Genomic DNA, 20,032 nt, shown 5'->3' with positions numbered 1-20,032 from the left:
ATCCTAGCCTGGCCTTCATTATTTATGAATGAATTAAATTTATATAGCAAAATAGAACATAGAAAGAAATTCTAATATTCTCTTAGTGGTAAACCTGCAGGATACCCAACACACTTCTATTTATGATAAATAAAGTATGCTAAATTCTACAAATGATACCAATCTCTAAGCTGTATTACCTCCATCTCTTAACACAGCTGTGTATTACCCTCACGGCAAGTAAACTTCAAATATTTTATAAAGACTTACAAAATGCATTATAATTTACCAGCTTAAGCTTTAACTAACATTTTATTATCCATACACTTGCAAGTGAAACTGTGTTTCAGAAAAGATAAGCCTTAAGAAATAAAGAGGAAAAGATTCCGAAAATCAAAAGATCAGACCAAGAATCTCATGCATCTCCACAAGAAAACAAAATTTGAGTCAATTTGCATGTTTAGCAAAGCTAGGAGTGACTTGAATGCAGTGAAGCTGCCAGTATTCACATTCTTTCTAAACTCAGCTTTGAGGAAATTTGTGAAAAATGAAGCGTATCAAACTGAAACTACCACCATTGATAAGGTCGTTATGTTGTATCACAGAAATTTCATGCAGAATTGGAACTCCGTTCAGTATCTTTTCTCTTGCTACAATTCAAATTGCTAAGCTATGTACGTTGATCACAGTCAATCTTTACTATATCTTAGTAATATTAGCATCTACTCTTTCATGCTGCAACCTATGACCCCAAAATATGGTTATAGACTGCATAAAAGTTAATGGGATAGCTAATCTTTGTCTTTTTGCCTGAAATCCTGAAAGTGAAGAAGCAATGCTAGTAGAAAAAACAATAAATGGGAAATGTTTGACTGGATAGGACAAAACTCATAATCTTCTGAATGGTAACAGTAACCTTTACAATGGTAACCCATCAGTTGGAAGCCGCAATCCTTATCTGGTGACGCAGTTTTATAGCTCTAGCCACACACAGAGATGAAGGATACAACAATGAATTGTTCTAGCTCTACTTTAGACCAAGAAAGTTAAACAAACATTTTAAAACAGGGCTTCTAGCTTTTACACTATCCAACAGGCTTGCTCTTAATTATATACCATAAGAAAATAAAACCATTGTCTCAAGAAAACACCTTCACTCCTATGCTTACCACAGCTCCACTCAAAATTGATGTTTGTCCACCAACAGACAAGTGGGTAAAGGAAATGTTGTGTAGTAAGCTCTAAAACAGCATGAAGTCCTCTCATATTAGGCAACATGGGTGGACCCAAGGAACCTTATGCTCATTGAAATCGAGGAGAGAAAGGTAAGCACTTCTCACACAAACTGGGAGTAGAATGCTAGTTACCAGAGATTATGGAAAATGAATAGAAGAGACAAGCAGCAAGTTTGGGCTACCCATGCTCCATCATATGGCATTTCACCCATGCACAAATAAAAGCACTATTTTTAAAAATAACACAAAATCAGCAGGAGATAGTGGGAAGAAAAAGTGGAGTGGATTTGACAAAAAAAATATGCATACATAAAATTCTCAAACAATGAATGTGTAAGAGCAACTATCTACCCAGTGTGTACAAAAATCAAACCTTATAAATGCATATAAGTAGAATGTATCAATCAAAAGATAAAACAAAATCCAACAGAAAGCAGTTGCTACAACTTGTTGTAAACTTCAGGTATTATTGATGCGAATATTTGTACATAAATGCACACATACTGATCAGTCTGGATGCAGTCATGTATCCATGATACTTTCATCCAAATCAAGTTACTTCCGACATTCTCATTCTCACCCCTCTTGTGTGTGTGTGTGTGTGTGTGTGTGTGTGTGTGTTGTGTGTGTGTGTGTGTATGTGTGTTTTGCAATAACAGTGATTGAAAGAGATGTGTGTAGTGATGCATGGGAAAGCTAAAGTAATAGGATATAGAATTCAAGACAAGTCTGGACTACATAGTGAGAGCCAAGTCAATCTGAGCTATAAAGTGAGAGTGCATATCAAAACCAAAACCAAACCAACCAACCAACCAACCAAACCTACATATCACATAATGTTTAATTAAGCTTCTGGACATTTTAAGATTTGTGATAATGTTAATCATATATACTGTATAGTACCAGAGATTGCTATAACTTATTCATCTTGCTTAAATGAAGTTTTGAACATGCTGTACAACACTCAAATTTTTACAAAATAAGCATGAGAGAGTATAAAATAAATGCTTCAGATTCTCTATGTATTTAGCTCTCCCAACCAAGGCAATATTGAGCCAAGAGGGAAAACTGATGAATAATAGGTGCAAAGCTGCTTGGCCAGGCCAAATAGTCCCACAAAAGATTTAATACATGCATGTGAAAGGTGATGAACCTAGAGAAAACATGGCATTATACTAAGATGATGGTTTCAGTAATATCTTCTACTACCCAAGAAAAGATTATTAAGGACACTGCTCCAAGTATAAGACTAGTACAGTATAGACAAAAATGGCTCAAATTGTCACAAATACATCAAGGACAATGAGACTTATCAAACTAAGGTATGCCATGTTATTGCAGCATTATATGTGGTTCTACTAAGCTATATAACATAAATATATATTTTTAATTAAAAATATAATTATCTTAAATATCTTTAAAGATAAATGCAAGGAAATCAACATCTATTTCTTCATCAGATCTCAGGATTCTATAACTTAAAACATCGAGAAATTAGGAAATTAATTTCAAGAGAAGTGAAACATTAACTTTATAGGTAGGAATCTTGTAGCAGATTTTTTTTCACCACTGAGGATAAAGCGTTTACACAACTTATTTGGATAATTCTTATACCACACTGTCAGTTCAGTGTTCTTAGTACATTCATAGATTTGGACAACTATCTTCAAAACCTAATTTATTTTATTTTATTTTATTTTACTAATTTATTCATATTACATCTCCATGGTTGTCTCCTCCCTTGTATCCTCTCAATCCTCCCTCCCTCCTATTTTCCCCTCACTCCCCTCCCCTATGACTGTGACTGAGGGGGACCTCCTCACCCTGTATATGTTCATAGGGTATCAAGTCTCTTCTTGGTAGCCTGCTGTCCTTCCTCTGAGTGCCACCAGGCCTCCCCATTCAGGGGACGTGGTCAAATATGAGGCACCAGAGTATGTGTGAAAGTCATACCCCACTCTCCACTCAACTGTGGAGAATGTCCTGTTCATTGGCTAGATCTGGGTAGGGGGTTGAAGTTTATGGCCTGTATTGTCCTTGACTGGTGCCATAGTTTGAGCGGGAACCCTGGGCCCAAATCTGCCTATCATAATGTTCTACTTGTAGGTTTCTAGGATCCTCTGGATCCTTCAACTTTGCCATTCTCCCATGCTTCTCTCATCTAGAGTCCCAATAGGATGTTCTCCCCTCTGTCCCAGTTTCCTAGTTAGTGAAGACTTTCATGGGACATGCCCCTTGGGCTAGTATGCAGATATAGGTGAGTATATACCATTTGAGTCTTTCTGCTTCTGGGTTAACTCACTCATTATGATCATTTCTAGTTCAATTCATTTGTCCACAAATTTCAAGAATTCCTTGTTTTTAATAGCTGAGTAGTGTAAATGTACCACAGGGCTTCCTCAATACCTAGCTATTCCACTCCTTGGAATATACCCAGAAGATGCTCCAGCACACAACAAGAAAATTTGCTCAACCATGTTCATAGCAGCCTTATTCATAATAGCCAGAACATGGAAACAGCCTAAGTATCCCTCAGTAGAAGAATGGATCAAAACCTAATTAAAAAAAAACATTAACTGTTTGATAAGGCTTTTACAAAGCCATGTAAAACAAGTGAAGGATAAATTAAATTATCTTAAGGAGTTACAATCCAGGCAGAGACTCCAGAGGTGAGATGTGTCTAGTGTGGTTGAGGAAAGACAGGAGGGTGGCTTGCAAAAACAGAAGCAAGAGGTAGATACAAGAGTAACGGGCTGGGAGGATGGGTCCAAGGCCCATCTTCAGGCCTTGGCTGCGGACATTAGAACTTGGAGATGAGAACAGATCAGAGGGTCTAGGAGAGACATGGTCTAGTTGTATCTTGGGCTGAGTGTGCAAGAGACCAAGTAGAAGACCACAATGGCATGCAGAACATTCCAGAAAAGTGATGAATGCAGCATGAAAGAGGAGGCAGGATGAGGCTTATGTCGTGAGGGCAAGAAAAACTGAAAGACCTCTAATGAGGTACTTATTCCCATTTGGAACTGGAAAATATTTTCCTCTTTAGTTGAAAATTTTTAGATTATATAGTTTTCAGTTAATTAGACCTCAACATATCAACTCAGGTAATAGAATTTCTAGGGAAGGAGGTAGGATCAGACACACAAGTCTGTGAGCTGTAAGGAAGTTCAACCAAGAAAGGCAGTTGCTTGGAGGTCCAGATGATGGCAAATACTTTCTAGCAAAGAATCGGTGTCCGGGACCGCTGTCTGCAAAGAAGGCACGGGACTATGGGGTGAGGGGGCCCATGAGCCTTCTGCCAGTCTACTGAGTGTATAAGATTTTTTCCTCTCATGTTTAATAAATCTATAAGTTATCACCAAAAAAAAAACCATTAACATTAAAAAAAAAAAAAACCTGTACTCATTAGTAGTCATTCCACATTCCCTTTATCACTCAAGGCTCCAGCAACACTTACTCTGCTGTGTATATAGGTTTGCCTATTCTGGACATTTTAGGTAAATAAAAGTATGTAATATGGATATCTGTGTCTGGCTTATTTTACTTAGGATGGATTTTGGATGATTATCTAAGTTATATCAGTACTTTATTCCTATTAATCACCACATAATATTCTGTTGTATGGATAAAGCATGATCTGTTTAGCCATTCATCCACCAATGGCCTTTTGGATTTATTCCCCTTTCTGACCATTATAAATAATGATGCTATAAGCATTTACATACAAGTACAGGTTTCTGCGAGAAGCTGCAAGCCTTTTTCTCTTAGGTATATACATAGAAGTGGGACTGTAAGGTTATATGATAGCTATAAATTTGTGAGGCATCATCAAATATTTTTATAGCAGTTGTATCATTTTACTTTCCCATCAGCAATATGTAAGTCTTTCAATTTCATTAATCCTCTCCAGCCTTCTTGAAAGTGGCTACTTTACTGAGTGGAAAGTGGTATGTCACTGTATCTCAACGTACCTGTTAATGAGGTGTGTGGCATCATGTCTTGTTTATGTGGTGCTGAAGATAAACTCCAAGGATTCATGAGTGTTAGGTAAGCATTCTACCAACTAAGCTACATCCCCGGGCCCTATTTACTATTTCTCACTGTATAGCTGATTTGCATCTCTGTATTACTTAGGCATGTGGATATATTTACTATCAATTTGTATTATGAGTTTTAGAGAAAGCTCTATTCAAGGCGGTTGCTTATTTTTGAATGAGGCTCTTAGGAATTTTTTAAACAGTTAATTTCTGTCAGCTTCGTACCTGTGTATATGGGTGTCTTGCAGAAGTATACCTAAAAGCTACATAGAAAACAGCTGTAAATGATCTTTTTGCTTAAGAGTACCATCAATAATTCCTAATTCAAATATTTTGTGAATACCTTCTATTATAAATTCAGAGATGGTTTATAGTGCTGGTTTTCACTCTAGTATGCAATGTTGAAATCAGGCTAGTATAGAAAACACTATACATGAACAAATTTCAGAAGTTAAAAAATGGGAATTTAAATCATTGAGTAAAAATGAAATTTCTCAAAAATGAGCTTGGGTCAACTGAGAATTTATCTGAAAAAAAAAATGCACTGACCTACATTTCTAGCTGTAGAAGACGACGTTTCCTAAAGGCCTAAAGTCTTCTCCCTCATTGCTACATCTCATGATGACTTTACTGTTTCAGCGAGAGAATATGAGCAATCACTGAATTAACATTCTTTATATTTTCCCCAAACTTGCTATTTCCAAAATCTTTCTTATCTTCCATTTTTTTAGGACAAAAATTTTGGAATCCACTTTGACACCCTCTTTTGTCTCATGTTTCATATGCAGACCTTTCTGTTTGACCTGTGAACCATGTTCAGAATCAGATCATTTTTTATCACTTCCACTTCCACCCCCCCCCGACCCAAGCCAACAGTATTTCCATGTTGTATTCTTCAATACTATCATAACTGTTCTGTATACTATCTGCTTTTAAATCAGGGGATCAGGGGGGCTGATTTTTAAATAAATAATGTACAATCATTATATCTTCTCATTTTGCTTCCCATTTTACTTAAGAATAAAACTTATGCTAGGCCCCCCAGATCATCTATTTATTGTTACCAGGTCGACCACACAACCTACGAGAAAACGGGAGGAACACATCCTTTGCTCAGAGCACATCTTGTCTTTCTGGAGTTTGTTTAGTTAAGAATTAGAAATGAACACAGTTAAAGAGAAGCTGCAAAGCCAGGCTTGGTGGCGCATGCCTTTAATCCCAGCACTCGGGGAGGCAGAGGCAGGTGGATCTCTGTGACTCTGTGGCCAGCCTGGTCTACCAAGCAAGCCCAGAACAGACAAGGCTACAAGAAGAAACCATGTCTTGAAAACAAACAAGCAGAGAAAAGGTGCAACTTCTCATATACATGATCAGAAGGGGATTACCTTTGGACCAGGAAGACCCGGAAGACCAATTCCTGAAACACCAGGATCTCCTTTACTTCCTTTCTGGCCAGGTAACCCCGGAGAGCCAGGTTGTCCAGGAACTCCAGGAGGTCCAGAGGGACCATCCACACCTTGAGGGCCTAGTTGAAAATACGTAATGGCAGTTTCACATCTCACAATTGGGATGAAAACAAAAACATGCTTACGTTCAATATAGTATAATATTTAATAAAATTGTCTTTACTTATGGCAAACCTAAGATAAATGTGACCTAGTAGAAATATCTTTGGGGCAAATATCCCTGCCAACTTATATATGATGAGCTCATATACAGGCTTATAAACAGCCTATTTCTACAGAGTTTTTTGTTTTTGTTTTAGGTTTTTTGTTTTTGTTTTTGTTTTTGCTTTTAGTTTTTCAAGACAGGGTTTCTCTGTATAAAAGCCCTGCATGTCCTGGAACTCACTGTAGACCAGGCTGGCCTTGAACTCACAGCAATCTACCTGCCTCTACCTCCCAAATGCTGGGGTTAAAGGCATGTGCTATCACGCCCAGCTTTCTAAACAAATTTTGATGAAAAAGAAAAGCTATAGAGGACATGTGTTTGTGAATTCTAACTTTTTAATTTCTTAAAATTCTGTCTTTATTACTCACTTTAAATAATTTTTGTCGTGAGAGATCTATCCATTGATTATTTTAGAGAGTGCGTTACTCTGTTTGTTAACATCTACCCCATCTCCAATGCTCCAGTTCCCAGGCCTCATACATATTTTCACTTAGCTACTTACCCAGACCTTATACTTTACATCTTTTCTGATAAAGGGGGGGGGTATAAAAATAAGGGTTGGGTCATAGGTCAACTGGCAGAGTGCTTGCTTCATATGAATAAAACTGCATGTTCAATCTTTAACACATCATAAACATGACATAGTGTCAAACACTTATAATCCCAGTTTTTCAGAGGTAGATACAGGATGACTGAAAATTAAAGGTCATCCTTATCTATGTAGCAAGTTCAATGACAACCTGTACTACATGAGACGCCGTCTCAAATTAAAAAAAAGAATGAATATGATTTTTTTTATCTCTCACCAGGAAAGCCCATGTCACCAATGTTTCCTTTAGGTCCAGGAGGTCCTGTAAGTCCTGGTGGACCAGGGAGACCAGGGTTACCCTTGGGACCTAGAAAAGCAGTGTTGATTAAATTAAAGCAAAAAAGTGGCAGAATGACATTGGAAGAATACATTTTGTTGTATTAAAGTCTACAGATATAATTCAGTGTGAAATAGGCAAGGAGTCTCTCAGAAGTCTCTTTAGTAACATACTGGAATATAATTATGCTACTACATATCTTTAAATCCAACCTGATAAAAATAAAGACAATTTTACCTGAGCACCTTGATTCTCCTTCTCCTAAAACCACTCCATGCATTTGGTGTTCTGCTTGTTGCCTATGTATAATTACCCATTTTTTATTCTCACAGATAAATCCAATGTAATAATGTTTAATAAAATTTCAGCAACGGATTTGTGTCATGACAGAGCCCCACCATGATAGGCCAGAGAGAGATAAGGGCTTCTGGGTTGATGGACTGACCTGGATGTGTTTGAGGATACTAATTAGAACATCACAGGTGCTTGAGCCGTGTGATGTCACCTACATGCTGCTATAAATGTATGTTTGTTTTTCTTTCAGTGACTTCCAGCTTTAAGAACAGAACGCAAAAGGTGTTTGGAAGAAACCAGGAGTGAATCTATCTTTCTAACTCCATCAAAATAGTGTGGTATGAATGAGATGAAAAATAAATGACTTTCAGGGTTTTTCTAAGAGGACGAAGACCAGCTGCTTTTTATATCCCCTGGGGTCAAAGTAAAATAAAATACCTGAAAGTTTTATGAGAAGTAGGACAAAAACTAAAAAAGGAAAGAAAGAAAAGAAAACATTTACATTGTAAGAGTGTTTGTGCTATAACAGAATAGAAGGTGGTCTGTGAAACTTTCATCTTTAGAAATTTTAAAAATTAAAAACTACAATCACTTGTAGAATAAATGACTTATCTTATATCACCAAACAAACAAACAACAACTAAAAACAACTGAAACAGGTGAATTAGTCAGGCTTCTACCAGATAATAGTCGTATTCATATGTTGGAATGTTTGTGCTAAAATATAGCACATTATTTGAATCACAGTTCTACATATAGTCTGTTGTTTGCAAAATCTGAATCTGAATAAGCAAAATAAAGTGTCCCATATATCTTATCTATTAAAATTTGGGTCAAATGTCAACAGTTTTGTCAAGCCTAGCCACACTTAGCATGACCAGATCCAAACAATCCTTAAACAGGATGAAGGCCATTACTTTTCCGGAGATCACCCTCAGCTATGCAAATGACAGAGTGGTCTGTCTTACATACCTGGTAGTCCTGGTGATCCAGGCTGTCCACTCAGTCCAGGTTGCCCTGGGTCTCCAGGCAAACCCTGGTAGCCTTTTGGCCCTGAAAGTCCAGGAATACCTTCCAAAGATAAGCATAAAAAAACAAGTTAGGCTGAATTCAAGAAAGGATATTTCCATAGTTTTGCATGTTGAAAAACAGAACACCTAGGTCTAGATAGATGTTTTAAGTGGACAGAGATGGGATCTGATAGATATTGATTCTCATTCAGAATTTTAGACTTATCAAGTTAAAAAAGATGTTTTCTTCAAGGTTGCCAAATACAAATAGCCAAAACACCATAAATGTAACGTACACATAATCCCTGACTGTTTCATGGTTCTTCTTGCTGTATGAATTTTTTATTTATGTGTAATAATATAAATGTATGTGCAAAAATAAAACAAATTCTTTTGAAGAAAAAATTATATCTTAAAAAAAAAGAGAAAAAAAACCTCTCTAAATGTCTTAGAGAGCCTGTATTACCCCTCATTCGCACCATATAATGCAATAAAGAGCATGAATAACAGACTGAAAAAAAAAGAAGTTAGGCTAATTCTGTGGAATAAATTAAATGAATTTGCCAAAAAGCTGCTTAAGTGTTGAACTGTATATAAGTGAAATAGAGAAACTGGCTCTCTCTCTCTCTCGCTCTCTCTCCTTTTCCCTTTCTCCCTCCTTCTCTCTCTCTCTCTCTCTCTCTCTCTCTCTCTCTCTCTCTCTCTCTCTCTCTCTCTCTCTCTCTCTCTGTCTCTCTCTCTGTCTCTCTCTCTGTCTCTCTCTCTCTCTCTCTCTCTCTCTTTCTCTCTCTCTCTCTCTGTCTCTCTCTCTCTCTCTGTGATGGGTGATTATTGGACTTTAACCAAACCATTTTCTTAATTCTGTTCTCTGTAACAACAACTCTTTTTATGACAGTCTAATTGATTTCCCAAATCAAGAAGACAAAATTCCTAGGACAAGTAAGAATGAAAAGATCACCAAAAAGATAATACTCTGATGTACTATGAACTATTAGTTTCTCTAATTTTCACTATATCTAACAAAAAAAAATCACATCAGCCAAATAAGATCAAGATCCTCTTTGCTCCTGTCTTAAAGTGTTTTATCACTAATAACCCTGCGGTAGAAGTCAAGTATAGTTCACTGCCCTGTCATTTGGAAAGGTCAAAGAAGCTACATGAGATTAGAACCCCCAGGAGATGGTAAGATTGCTCAGTGGATGATTGCCACCAAGCCTTAAGACCTGAGTACAACCTTTGGGGCCCACATAGTGGAGTAGAAGTATGTTGTCCTCTGACATTCACATGGGCATTGTAGCATATGCATATGCATACACATCAATGAATCAATAGAAGAATATGATTTTTAAAAGAAGAGATACTTAAGAAAAACATTTCATTTTAGTCATCCAAAAATTTACGTGTTCTTGCCTCTTTTGCTACTTTGTGAAAAACTTCAACATAAGAAATATATTTTTAAGGAAAATTTTTTGTCAAATCATGCTCAATGAGAAACTCATAACATTTGCTTACACACATACACATAACTGATGATATTAACAGAACACAAAAAGTGGCAAGTGTTTTTTCTAAAAAGTATGTTTCTATTCTATAGATACTTTATAAATTATTGTATATGTATTTACATTTTGTGGTGATTTTTGTTGAATCATCTGTGAAAAGAAGCCATTTTTTTTACAATATAAAGTTGTTATATTCAACAACATTATATTAGTCATTCTCATTTGGTTTCAAGAAAAAAATGGAAAGGACCACCACATTTCTTAAATACCAAATTTCCTATTCTCAAATTATTGTGGTATATATCATTTTTCTTCTATAATCCTGTGATACTTCTGGAAACCTGAAGGTAGTTATTTAAGTCTATTTTATTTATGAATGTATTTACTTATGTGTGTATTTGTGTGTGTGTGTGTGTGTGTGTGTGTGTGTGTGTATGTGTGTCTATACAAGCTCAGAGGCTTGTTGGCACATGTGTGTTTGTAGATGCACATAGAGGCCCAAAGTTGAAGTTGGATGTCTTCTTAGATTGCTTTCCACTTTGTTACAGGTGTCTCCCTGAACTTAAAAGTCTTCCAGAGTTCCACTGTGTCTATGTTAAAGTGGTAACATTATAGGCAGGTGCCTATTTTGCTTTTATGTAGGTTCTGGGCATTCAAACTCCAGTTTTATGCTTGCATAATAAACATTTCACTGAGCTAGCTTCCCAGCTCCTTAGGTCTGCTTTAAAATATTGGGGCTCATGACAGGTAAACAACAAAGAAAATATTCAATTAGAAAAGTCATCAATGAAATATCATGAACCGAAAAAAAAAAAAGAAATATCATGAATCACTACCAAAATGTTATGTATCTAATTGACTTGTTTAATCCAGTAACTACAAGTTACTTCTCTGATACTTAATATGTCAGGGGTCAGGCAAGATGGCTCAGTAGGTAACTGTGTTTTTTGAATCTGAATGATGTAATCTGAATAAATTAATTTTTAAAAAAATAAAAGCCTGATGACCTGTGTCCAATCCCTGGAATTTACAATGTAGGTGGAGGGAACCAACTTCTGAAAGTTGTTCTTTGACTTCTACATATCCAGTCTCTCTCTCTCTCTCTCTCTCTCTCTCTCTCTCTCTCTCTCTCTCTCTCTCTCTCTCTCTCTCTCTCTCACACACACACACACACACACACACACACACATACACACACACACACACACACACACACACCATACATACATACATACATGAATATGTATAAAATCAAACTTCAGGAACCGGGTTTGTGGGACTGTGTTTGTTATCCTGTGCCTTTTCCAAAAATTAAATTTAAGATATGCAAACAGATTATTTGTGAGTGCATCCATTCACTTACCTGGTAAACCAGGCTCACCCTTCTCTCCTTTCGATCCCAGGAAATCTGGATCCATTGGACCAGGAGGACCAGGAAGGCCGGGTTCTCCTTTACCACCTTTTTCTCCTGCAGGGCCAGGAAGACCTGGCTGACCTTGCATGCCATCATCACCTAAAGTCAACAACCATATTTGTTCATCCATAATTAATGCATGCAAAACTACCATGTGTCTCATAGCTAAGTAATGATCTAAGCACTCAACACATTTATGTAACTCGATGTCTGCCAATAAATTACTTGAGTGTGCACATGTTTTTAAACTCGGATAATAATCTCTGCTTTCTGGGATTCTTTGACAGTAATTAAACGCTCAGGATAAGAACATGGAGTTTAATTCTCAGATTATGGGATAAACCTTTACAGTGTTGCAGGTAGATGGATTCAGTGTGTTATCAATCTGACAACAAGACATTTTTAATTGGCACATTATGAAGAAACAACATACTAAGCACTATTAGTATTAAAATAGGAAAAACGGAACGTGTATTGACAGAACACAGTGTTTAAATTTCTTTGTCAGATATATCTGTCAGAAAACTCCATTTCTTACCTTTAAGACCAGGAGCACCACTCCTTCCAGGAATTCCCAAAGGTCCAGGTGGGCCTGGAGGTCCCATCATACCCATTTCTCCTTTGGCACCTTCGGAAAATATCAATTAATAACTTTTGTCTCTTTGGACTTTGGAAAGATAAGATGGACATTTAAAGAGATCAATTGGAAAAGTATTTAGGAATGAAATGAAAGCGCAGTGACCACTTGTAAGCACAGCACTCACTTCTGGCAAAACTCACTGTGCTAACTATTCTCCACAAAAAGGCCTTCCAGTGATGCATACTTCCCCATTTATACATCTCACTGTAGCCTTCTTCCATAGGATCTGGACCTTGTGCTTTACCATCGACTACCTGAGCTAGTGCAACTCCCAAGGCTATATAATAAGAATTCACCATGGGGCTGGTGAGATGGTTCAGCAGTTAAGAACAGTGGCTATTCTTCCAGAGGTTCTGAGTTCAATTCCCACATGGTGGCTCACAACCATCTATAATGGGATTTGATGCCCTCCTCTGGCATGTTTGTGTGTATGCAGACAGAACATCCTACATTAAAAAAATACATAAATAAAAAAAGAATTCGCCAACTGGGATGCCCTGAAACAGTCTGTGTCCTACCCTCACCTGTTTCCCTCCCTCTATAAAACAAGTTTTTTAAAAAAATTTATTTATATGGGTGTTTTGGATTAATGCTTGTCTGTGCTGTGCAACATGTGCATGCAGTACCCTGGGAGGCAAGAAGAAAGCACTGGATTTCCTGGGGCTGGAGTTACAGACACTTGAGAGCTGTCATGTGGCTGCTGGGAATCCAATCCCAATTCTCTGGAAGAGTAGCCAGTGTTTTAACCACTGAGCTGTCTTTCCAGACCTCATTTTTGTGGCATGAAATTCTTTCTTTGGGAAGCCACTTACCACAGAAGGATGCTAAAATGATGAGAATAGGCATTATTAGATGCCACATGAGCTAAGAATACCCAAGTGTCATGAAAGCATCGTCATAAAATTGGATTCTACAACTCCAGTCACTCTTGTTGGAGTAATATGAATTATAGAAAATAATTCAGTGATGGCATCCATTGATTTCTGACCCACAGAACCTTAATCAAAATGTATGAAAAGCTGCCTTAAAGCATTACATCTTGGATCACTTATTATATAGTAATATATAAATGGTACTGTCATACAGTATAAAAATGTATAGTGCAAACAGCACACTAAGTTTCCAATATTCATACAGTTAACACTCATTAATAGTGTTAATTTGTAAAATGTAGTATGAAAATTATGTCAGTCATATTTATGTTAGTTTCTTTGATCCCCAATCAGACAGATTATTAAACATTACCTGGAAATCCAGGGACACCTGCTTTTCCTGGGAGACCAGGTGACCCAGGAGGTCCTATAAGACCAGGGGCTCCAGGGTGGCCTGGACTACCTCTCTCTCCAGGGGGTCCTGGAACATCAAATCCAGGGGGCCCCGGATCTCCCTTCTCTCCTGGTAACCCATGTAGGCCTAGTTAAGAACACATTAACATTAGTAAATATTGGTGTAATTTCCATATGATGGGTCTGATTTTTTTCTAGGAAAGAAATGACAGAATATGTATATGATAAACCCAAGGCAGAAATTTTGGCATCGTGAATGTAAAAATGACTAGAGAAAATCAAGCTGTAACATATCTAAATCATATTGAAGATAGTTTTTCTCAAATTGCTTTTGGTAAAACACAGTTTTGAAAAAATTCCTAGTTAATTGTTGACTAACTTTTTACAAAGTACAAACAAAAAGACCAAAACCATGAAACAAGAGCCCAGTTTTCTGGTTATATTATTCAATAAAAAAAGATTATGGTAATAAATTATTGGAGAATTATTTGAGTACATACTATGGATGTACTCAACAGCCATTGTAAACTGTTAACACCTCATGATTTGCCACTGGCCCACTGACTACAGGTGGATTTTCACCATTCCATTCCATTACCAATTATTAGTGAACAGTATTTCGACCCCTCTGAATGATTATCAAATAACTCAGTTTGGTTTGGCTTGATTTTGATGTTGTCTTACATCCTGTTTTAATGATATAACACAATCAGTTCTTATTATTTTGCATTGTTTTCTATTGCATTATTTTGTGTTAAGTTTTGTTTTGTTTAAGTTTATGCTTAATCCTATTATTTTGTATTACATTTTCTATTGCAAAATGAAACAAGTATATTATAAGCTCCTGGCAGCTTTTGTCATGCACTCTAACTCAGGTTTACCAAGATCCTAGTAATGGTCTTGCTGATAACCCTACTATGTAAGAATCAGGGCAGTTTAAAATGTATTAAATTAATATTATCCTTTGGTGCTGTAAATAAAATTTGCCTTAAAAATGAGTATATGCTCCATGCATAATAAAATGTGACTTGAAAAATATAAATATTGAGAATTCATTGAATAATTGTTCATGCTAATTTTGTTAACTGATGAATAGGATTAGATTAGATATTAAAGTCTATGACAAAGAAAATATTTACAGACAAATATATGAAGGTGAATTAAAAGTTATTAACTAGCACTGTTCTGAAACTATACAGTCTTTATGATCAATATATGTATATATGCTACCAGAGGGTTTGGGGGAGAAAGCAGTAAGGAAGTAGAATATTAGTTGTTTCAATAAATAAAACAGTTGAAAGGCATTAGCTATAGTTAAAAAGAAATATGTAGTAATATTTAATATTTTATTCAGATACTTATTAATATTGTTTTTATTTCATTCAAATTGCTTCTATACAGTAATGTATTTCTTCAAACTGAAAGAAACAATAAAACACAACAGAAGTTATCTTTCTTTGTGAAGTAGCAAATGAAGTCTGTAATAGTCAAAACTAAAAATACTTTTTTCTTCAAGATCTCACTGATATGTGGATTGGGCAGAGCTTTTTTTTTCTCCATGAATGATGAAGCAACTGTTTATAACAACCTTGTTCAAAGCGTGACTCCAAGTTTCTTATGTTACAATCAGTAACAACATGTCAGGGGCTATAAAAAAGTTCAATGTGCCTTCAAATAAAGTTTTAAAATAGTACATGAATAAATAGAGCCTTTATTGTGTTTCATATTGTTAATCACTGTTTTGATATTCCTTTTTTAATTTTAATTTTTTTAGTTTTGCATATATATTCATATTGCTACACATATATACAATAAACTACCTATAGCAAGAAGAACCATGAAACAATGTGGCTATTTGTATTTGGCAACCTTGGAGAAAACATCTTTCCTATCTTGGTGAATCTACCACTATGAATATAAATCAATATCTACCATATCTCATCTCTATCAACCTAAAAATGTGACTGTCTAGGCAGCAAACTGTCTCTGTAATTTTCTCATTTTGGGAGCTGCTAATCTGCACTTCCTGTTTACTCAGATAATAAATTTTATTCCTTCTCAAGGCTCTGATGGGGTTGAAGACCAGATAATTTAGTTTTACAATTAAGATTAGTTGTTTAGGGATTAAGATGATTTGAGATTCTTAATGCAATAACCAACAACATTCCTGGTGTCACTTAAGGTCAGAAAATATGTGTTCTATATATGTATATCTGAATTGTGTTCAACAGTCTTATATGTTCATGTGAATTAAAAATCAGTTAAATGATCCATGTTTGTTTTCATTTTATAAACTATTACACTGTTTTGAGATAACAAAATGCAGTCTTGAGAATGGCCCTTACCACACCCGAGTAAATAAATAATGTGAATTCATTCAGAATCCACAATTTGTAGACTCTCATACAAATATATAAGAACGTATGGTTCTCTATCTATGGAGGCAAAACCAATAAGCTACATGTTCACAAAACCTTTCTAAGTATCGAATTAAAACAAACAAGATTAATGTGCTCAGCTACAAAATTATTCCTAGTTTATGGGCCTAAAGGGAGAAGGGGATAAACTTTACTCTTTTTAATTAAAAGAAAACAAAATACATATAATGTAATTTTACAGAAAATTCTTGCTGAACCCTAGTACTGGCTTTTATGTGTTAGTAACTTGAGCAAGTTCTACAGACAAGTCCTGCATGTTACTGCATTACTGCTATTCTCATCTGAAATAATCAGCACTTAACAGTTTGAGGTCTATGTTTCTAAAACTGTGTATTGCTCAAAGATTATAAGGTAATGGTAACTATAATTATAAAATGGTATTGTTAGAAATAGATGGATATTAAGTGAACAGAGAGGGGAGTATCAAGCATTAAATATAGCTCTTATGCTGTGATCTATAATCCACAATTACATAAAATTATATACATATATGAATTACTTTTTAAATTACATTCCTGGAAGATGTTTATATGAATTGTAAGTCCTATAAGAGGCACATTTATTGTAATCTTACCAGGTTGGCCTATTGGTCCAGGGATCCCTGGTACTCCTGGTGGTCCCTGAATACCAATTCCTGGCAGCCCAGGAGGCCCGATTGGGCCAGGTTGTCCATTTGGTCCAACATCGCCTTTTAAAAAAACCCATGGTATATGTGTTAAAAACCAACAGCTTTGACCGCCCCCCCTTTTTATTCTTCTCTCATTCGATGCAACCCAACAGCAGTTTCCTCTCCTTCCACTCCTCTCAGTCTCTCTTCCCGCCACCTCCCCTCTCCCCTAGATCCACCCCTCCTCTATTTCCCTTTAGAAAAGGGCAGACCTCACAGGGATATCAAGCAAACATGGCATAACAAGATGCAATGAGACTAGTTTATCCAGAAAGAAAAGTACAAATAAGTACCAAAAGCAGAAACCCCATTTATACTGAAAGTCTTATTTAACACAAGGCCAGCAGTCAATTTCAGCTCTTGACCCAACCTCTCAAAAGAGCAAAAAGATTACAACCTACAGTATATGTAATTAATAGTGGGTAACTTTTTGCTTATGAAGACATACTTTTTAACCTATGCTTTAAGCAGATACATTTTTAACATTTTCCATTTTATTAATTCGGGTTTATTGCCAAAAATATTCTCAAGATTCTCCCATCTTGCCTAAAATATCTTGACGGTTGAAACTTCACTCTCTGCAATGCCTATCATTCACACTTTTCAAAATTGTTACATCTGTTAAAATTTTCTTAGAGACCACTGAGGAAGGACAGGTGGAATAATTTTAAGAGACGGAATTCAGGAAGGACCGGAGGAAAATCAACGTCTTCTGGACAGGACAGACATGAAAGGGCAGCTGCAGTTAGGGACACAGCAGCAGCTCTGGTTGTGTGCACCAGATCAAATCAATGAAGATTCCTGCACAGTGGGGAGAGGGGCTCATGGGCTGCATCCATCATCGAGGAGCTATCCTCCGTTGATGGCTTCTGGAGAAAAGAAAGTCAGTCTCCTTTAAGGGTATGGCCCATGGTAGGTTGCTCAAGATCTAGTGGACTCAAATGTATAAGCAGCACAAGTTGGACCTCATGGGCCATTTTTTTAAAAAGAGGTCATGAAGTTGAAAGGCATTGAGTGGTGAAGGATGGATCTGGAAGGCATTATAGGCAGGACTGGGAAAACTACATAGTATGTATGAATGTCTAAAGAACTAATAAAAAACATTGTATTTTTTAAAAACCTGGTCTTTCATCACACACTTGGATGAATTTTGACAAATGGATACAATTGTATAACTGCCACTTAAATCCAGATTTAGAACTACTTCGCCAATCCTCAAAAGGACCTGTGATCTGTAGTTGGTCCTTCCCTACACAACAATTTTCTTGTAACTACTGTTCCACTTTATTTCTTACAGGTTTTCCATTTCTAGAATGCCATGAATGCAATCATGCAGCATGTAGCCTCTTGAGTATGTCTTTGTTCACTTAATATGACACATCTGAGATTCATTTATGCTTGTTGTATATACAGATATCTAAAAGTTTTTAGCACTGTTTGTTGAAAAGATTTATTTTCCTATTGACATTGACTGGAAATTTTTGAAAGATATAATTTGGGCTAAGATTTTTTTGTCAACAGTTAGAGTGTATGTTTAGCATGCATGAGGTCCTGGACTTGATCCCTAATACCACAAATCAAATATTTCATTGAATAAATACATTACATTGTGTTAGTCTTTACTGTTTGATGGATATTTGTGCTATTTCCAATTCTTGTTAATTATAAGTAAAGCTCCTATGAATGTAGATTTGCACATTTTCATGTGAAGCTTCATAGTTTTCTTTAGCAAATGCCTAGAAATGGGATTGCTATTTCAAAGAGTAAGGCCATATTTTACTTTCTAACACACTGGAACAATTTTTGATGTGAAATGAAGCTTGTGTTTTATTCCTTTGCTGGAGACTGAACTGGTTTTCAAAGTGGCTGCCCCATTTTGCATTCTAACTAGCTGAGTGCAAAACTCAATTATGCTACATATGTGCTGGCAACTTTGCTTGGTTTTGAAAAGAAAGGCAATTGCTATTGTTATGTATCTATCTCATTGTGGTTTGAACCTATATTTGCTGATGAAGCTATTGAAGATTCTTACATGTCCTTATCACTTTAATGTCTTTGGGGGTGAACAATAAATATCTGTTTAAATTGTTTTCATCATTCTCCAACTCTATTTTAAATTTGGTATATGTGTGCTGACTGTTGAGTTTTATAAATGTTTATGTATTCTGCTCACAAATACTGTGCTTAATACATGATGTGAAAATATTTTATTTTAATTAAATCCAAATTAGCAGTTTTCCATTTTATGATTTTTTTCTAGTGTTCCATACATTTTTCCTAAAATATTCTGTTTGACATTTTACAGAAAAAAGTTGGAGTGCTTGTGTTCTAGAAGTTTTAAGTTTTGAAGCATTATGTATGGTCTACAATGTATTCTGAGTTGAAATTTGTAAAAATAAAGGTTCATTTGTTTTGTTTGCTTGTTTCATACACACATATAAAATAGTTTTCACACTATTTGTTAGTTGGATTCTTTTTCTATTGAAATTTAAACTTGTTTAAAAAAACATTCATATGACAGAAATTACCTCGGCATTAGAGTGTATGGCTGGCATACAAGAGCACTTAGATTTCATCTCCAGCTACACACACACACACACACACACACACACACACACACACACACAAACACAAACAAAATTCTACTTATAGACCTGTGTGTCTTCAAGCCATCAGGGAAATGCAATTTTACACCTACCAGAGTGGCTAAGATCAAGTGACAGAACATGCTGGCAAGGATGTGGAGAAAGGAGAACACTCCTCCATTGTTGTTAGGAGTGCAAACTTGTACAGTCACTTTGGAAGTCAATCTGGTGCTTTCTCAAAAAATTGGCAATAGCTCTACCTCAAGACCCAGCAATACCACTCCTGGGCATATACCCAAAAGATGCTCCACCATACAACAAGGACACTTGCTCAACTCTGTTCATAGCAGCCTTATTCATATTAGCCAGAAATTGGAAACGACCTAGATGTCCCTCAACAGAAGAACG

General features: G+C 36.1%; 1 protein-coding gene across 1 annotated transcript in view; it reads right to left on the bottom strand.

The window, feature by feature from the left end:
* The window catches only part of Col4a5 (collagen type IV alpha 5 chain), a 192,155-nt gene that overhangs the window by 38,932 nt on the left and 133,191 nt on the right, over positions 1 to 20,032 (bottom strand). Inside the window, exons 30-36 of the mRNA XM_051142260.1 lie at positions 16,947 to 17,060; positions 13,894 to 14,061; positions 12,547 to 12,636; positions 11,958 to 12,107; positions 9,055 to 9,153; positions 7,729 to 7,818; positions 6,637 to 6,776 (exon numbers count right to left, since the gene is read on the bottom strand). Coding sequence (XP_050998217.1) covers positions 6,637 to 6,776; positions 7,729 to 7,818; positions 9,055 to 9,153; positions 11,958 to 12,107; positions 12,547 to 12,636; positions 13,894 to 14,061; positions 16,947 to 17,060 — 851 coding nt within the window. The remainder of the gene's footprint in view (positions 1 to 6,636; positions 6,777 to 7,728; positions 7,819 to 9,054; positions 9,154 to 11,957; positions 12,108 to 12,546; positions 12,637 to 13,893; positions 14,062 to 16,946; positions 17,061 to 20,032) is intronic.

Source organism: Acomys russatus, chromosome X, assembly GCF_903995435.1.
Source record: "Acomys russatus chromosome X, mAcoRus1.1, whole genome shotgun sequence".
NCBI classification, from domain to species: domain Eukaryota; kingdom Metazoa; phylum Chordata; class Mammalia; order Rodentia; family Muridae; genus Acomys; species Acomys russatus.
Note: the sequence above shows the minus strand (reverse complement) of the source record. Positions and strands in the feature narration are given on the sequence as shown.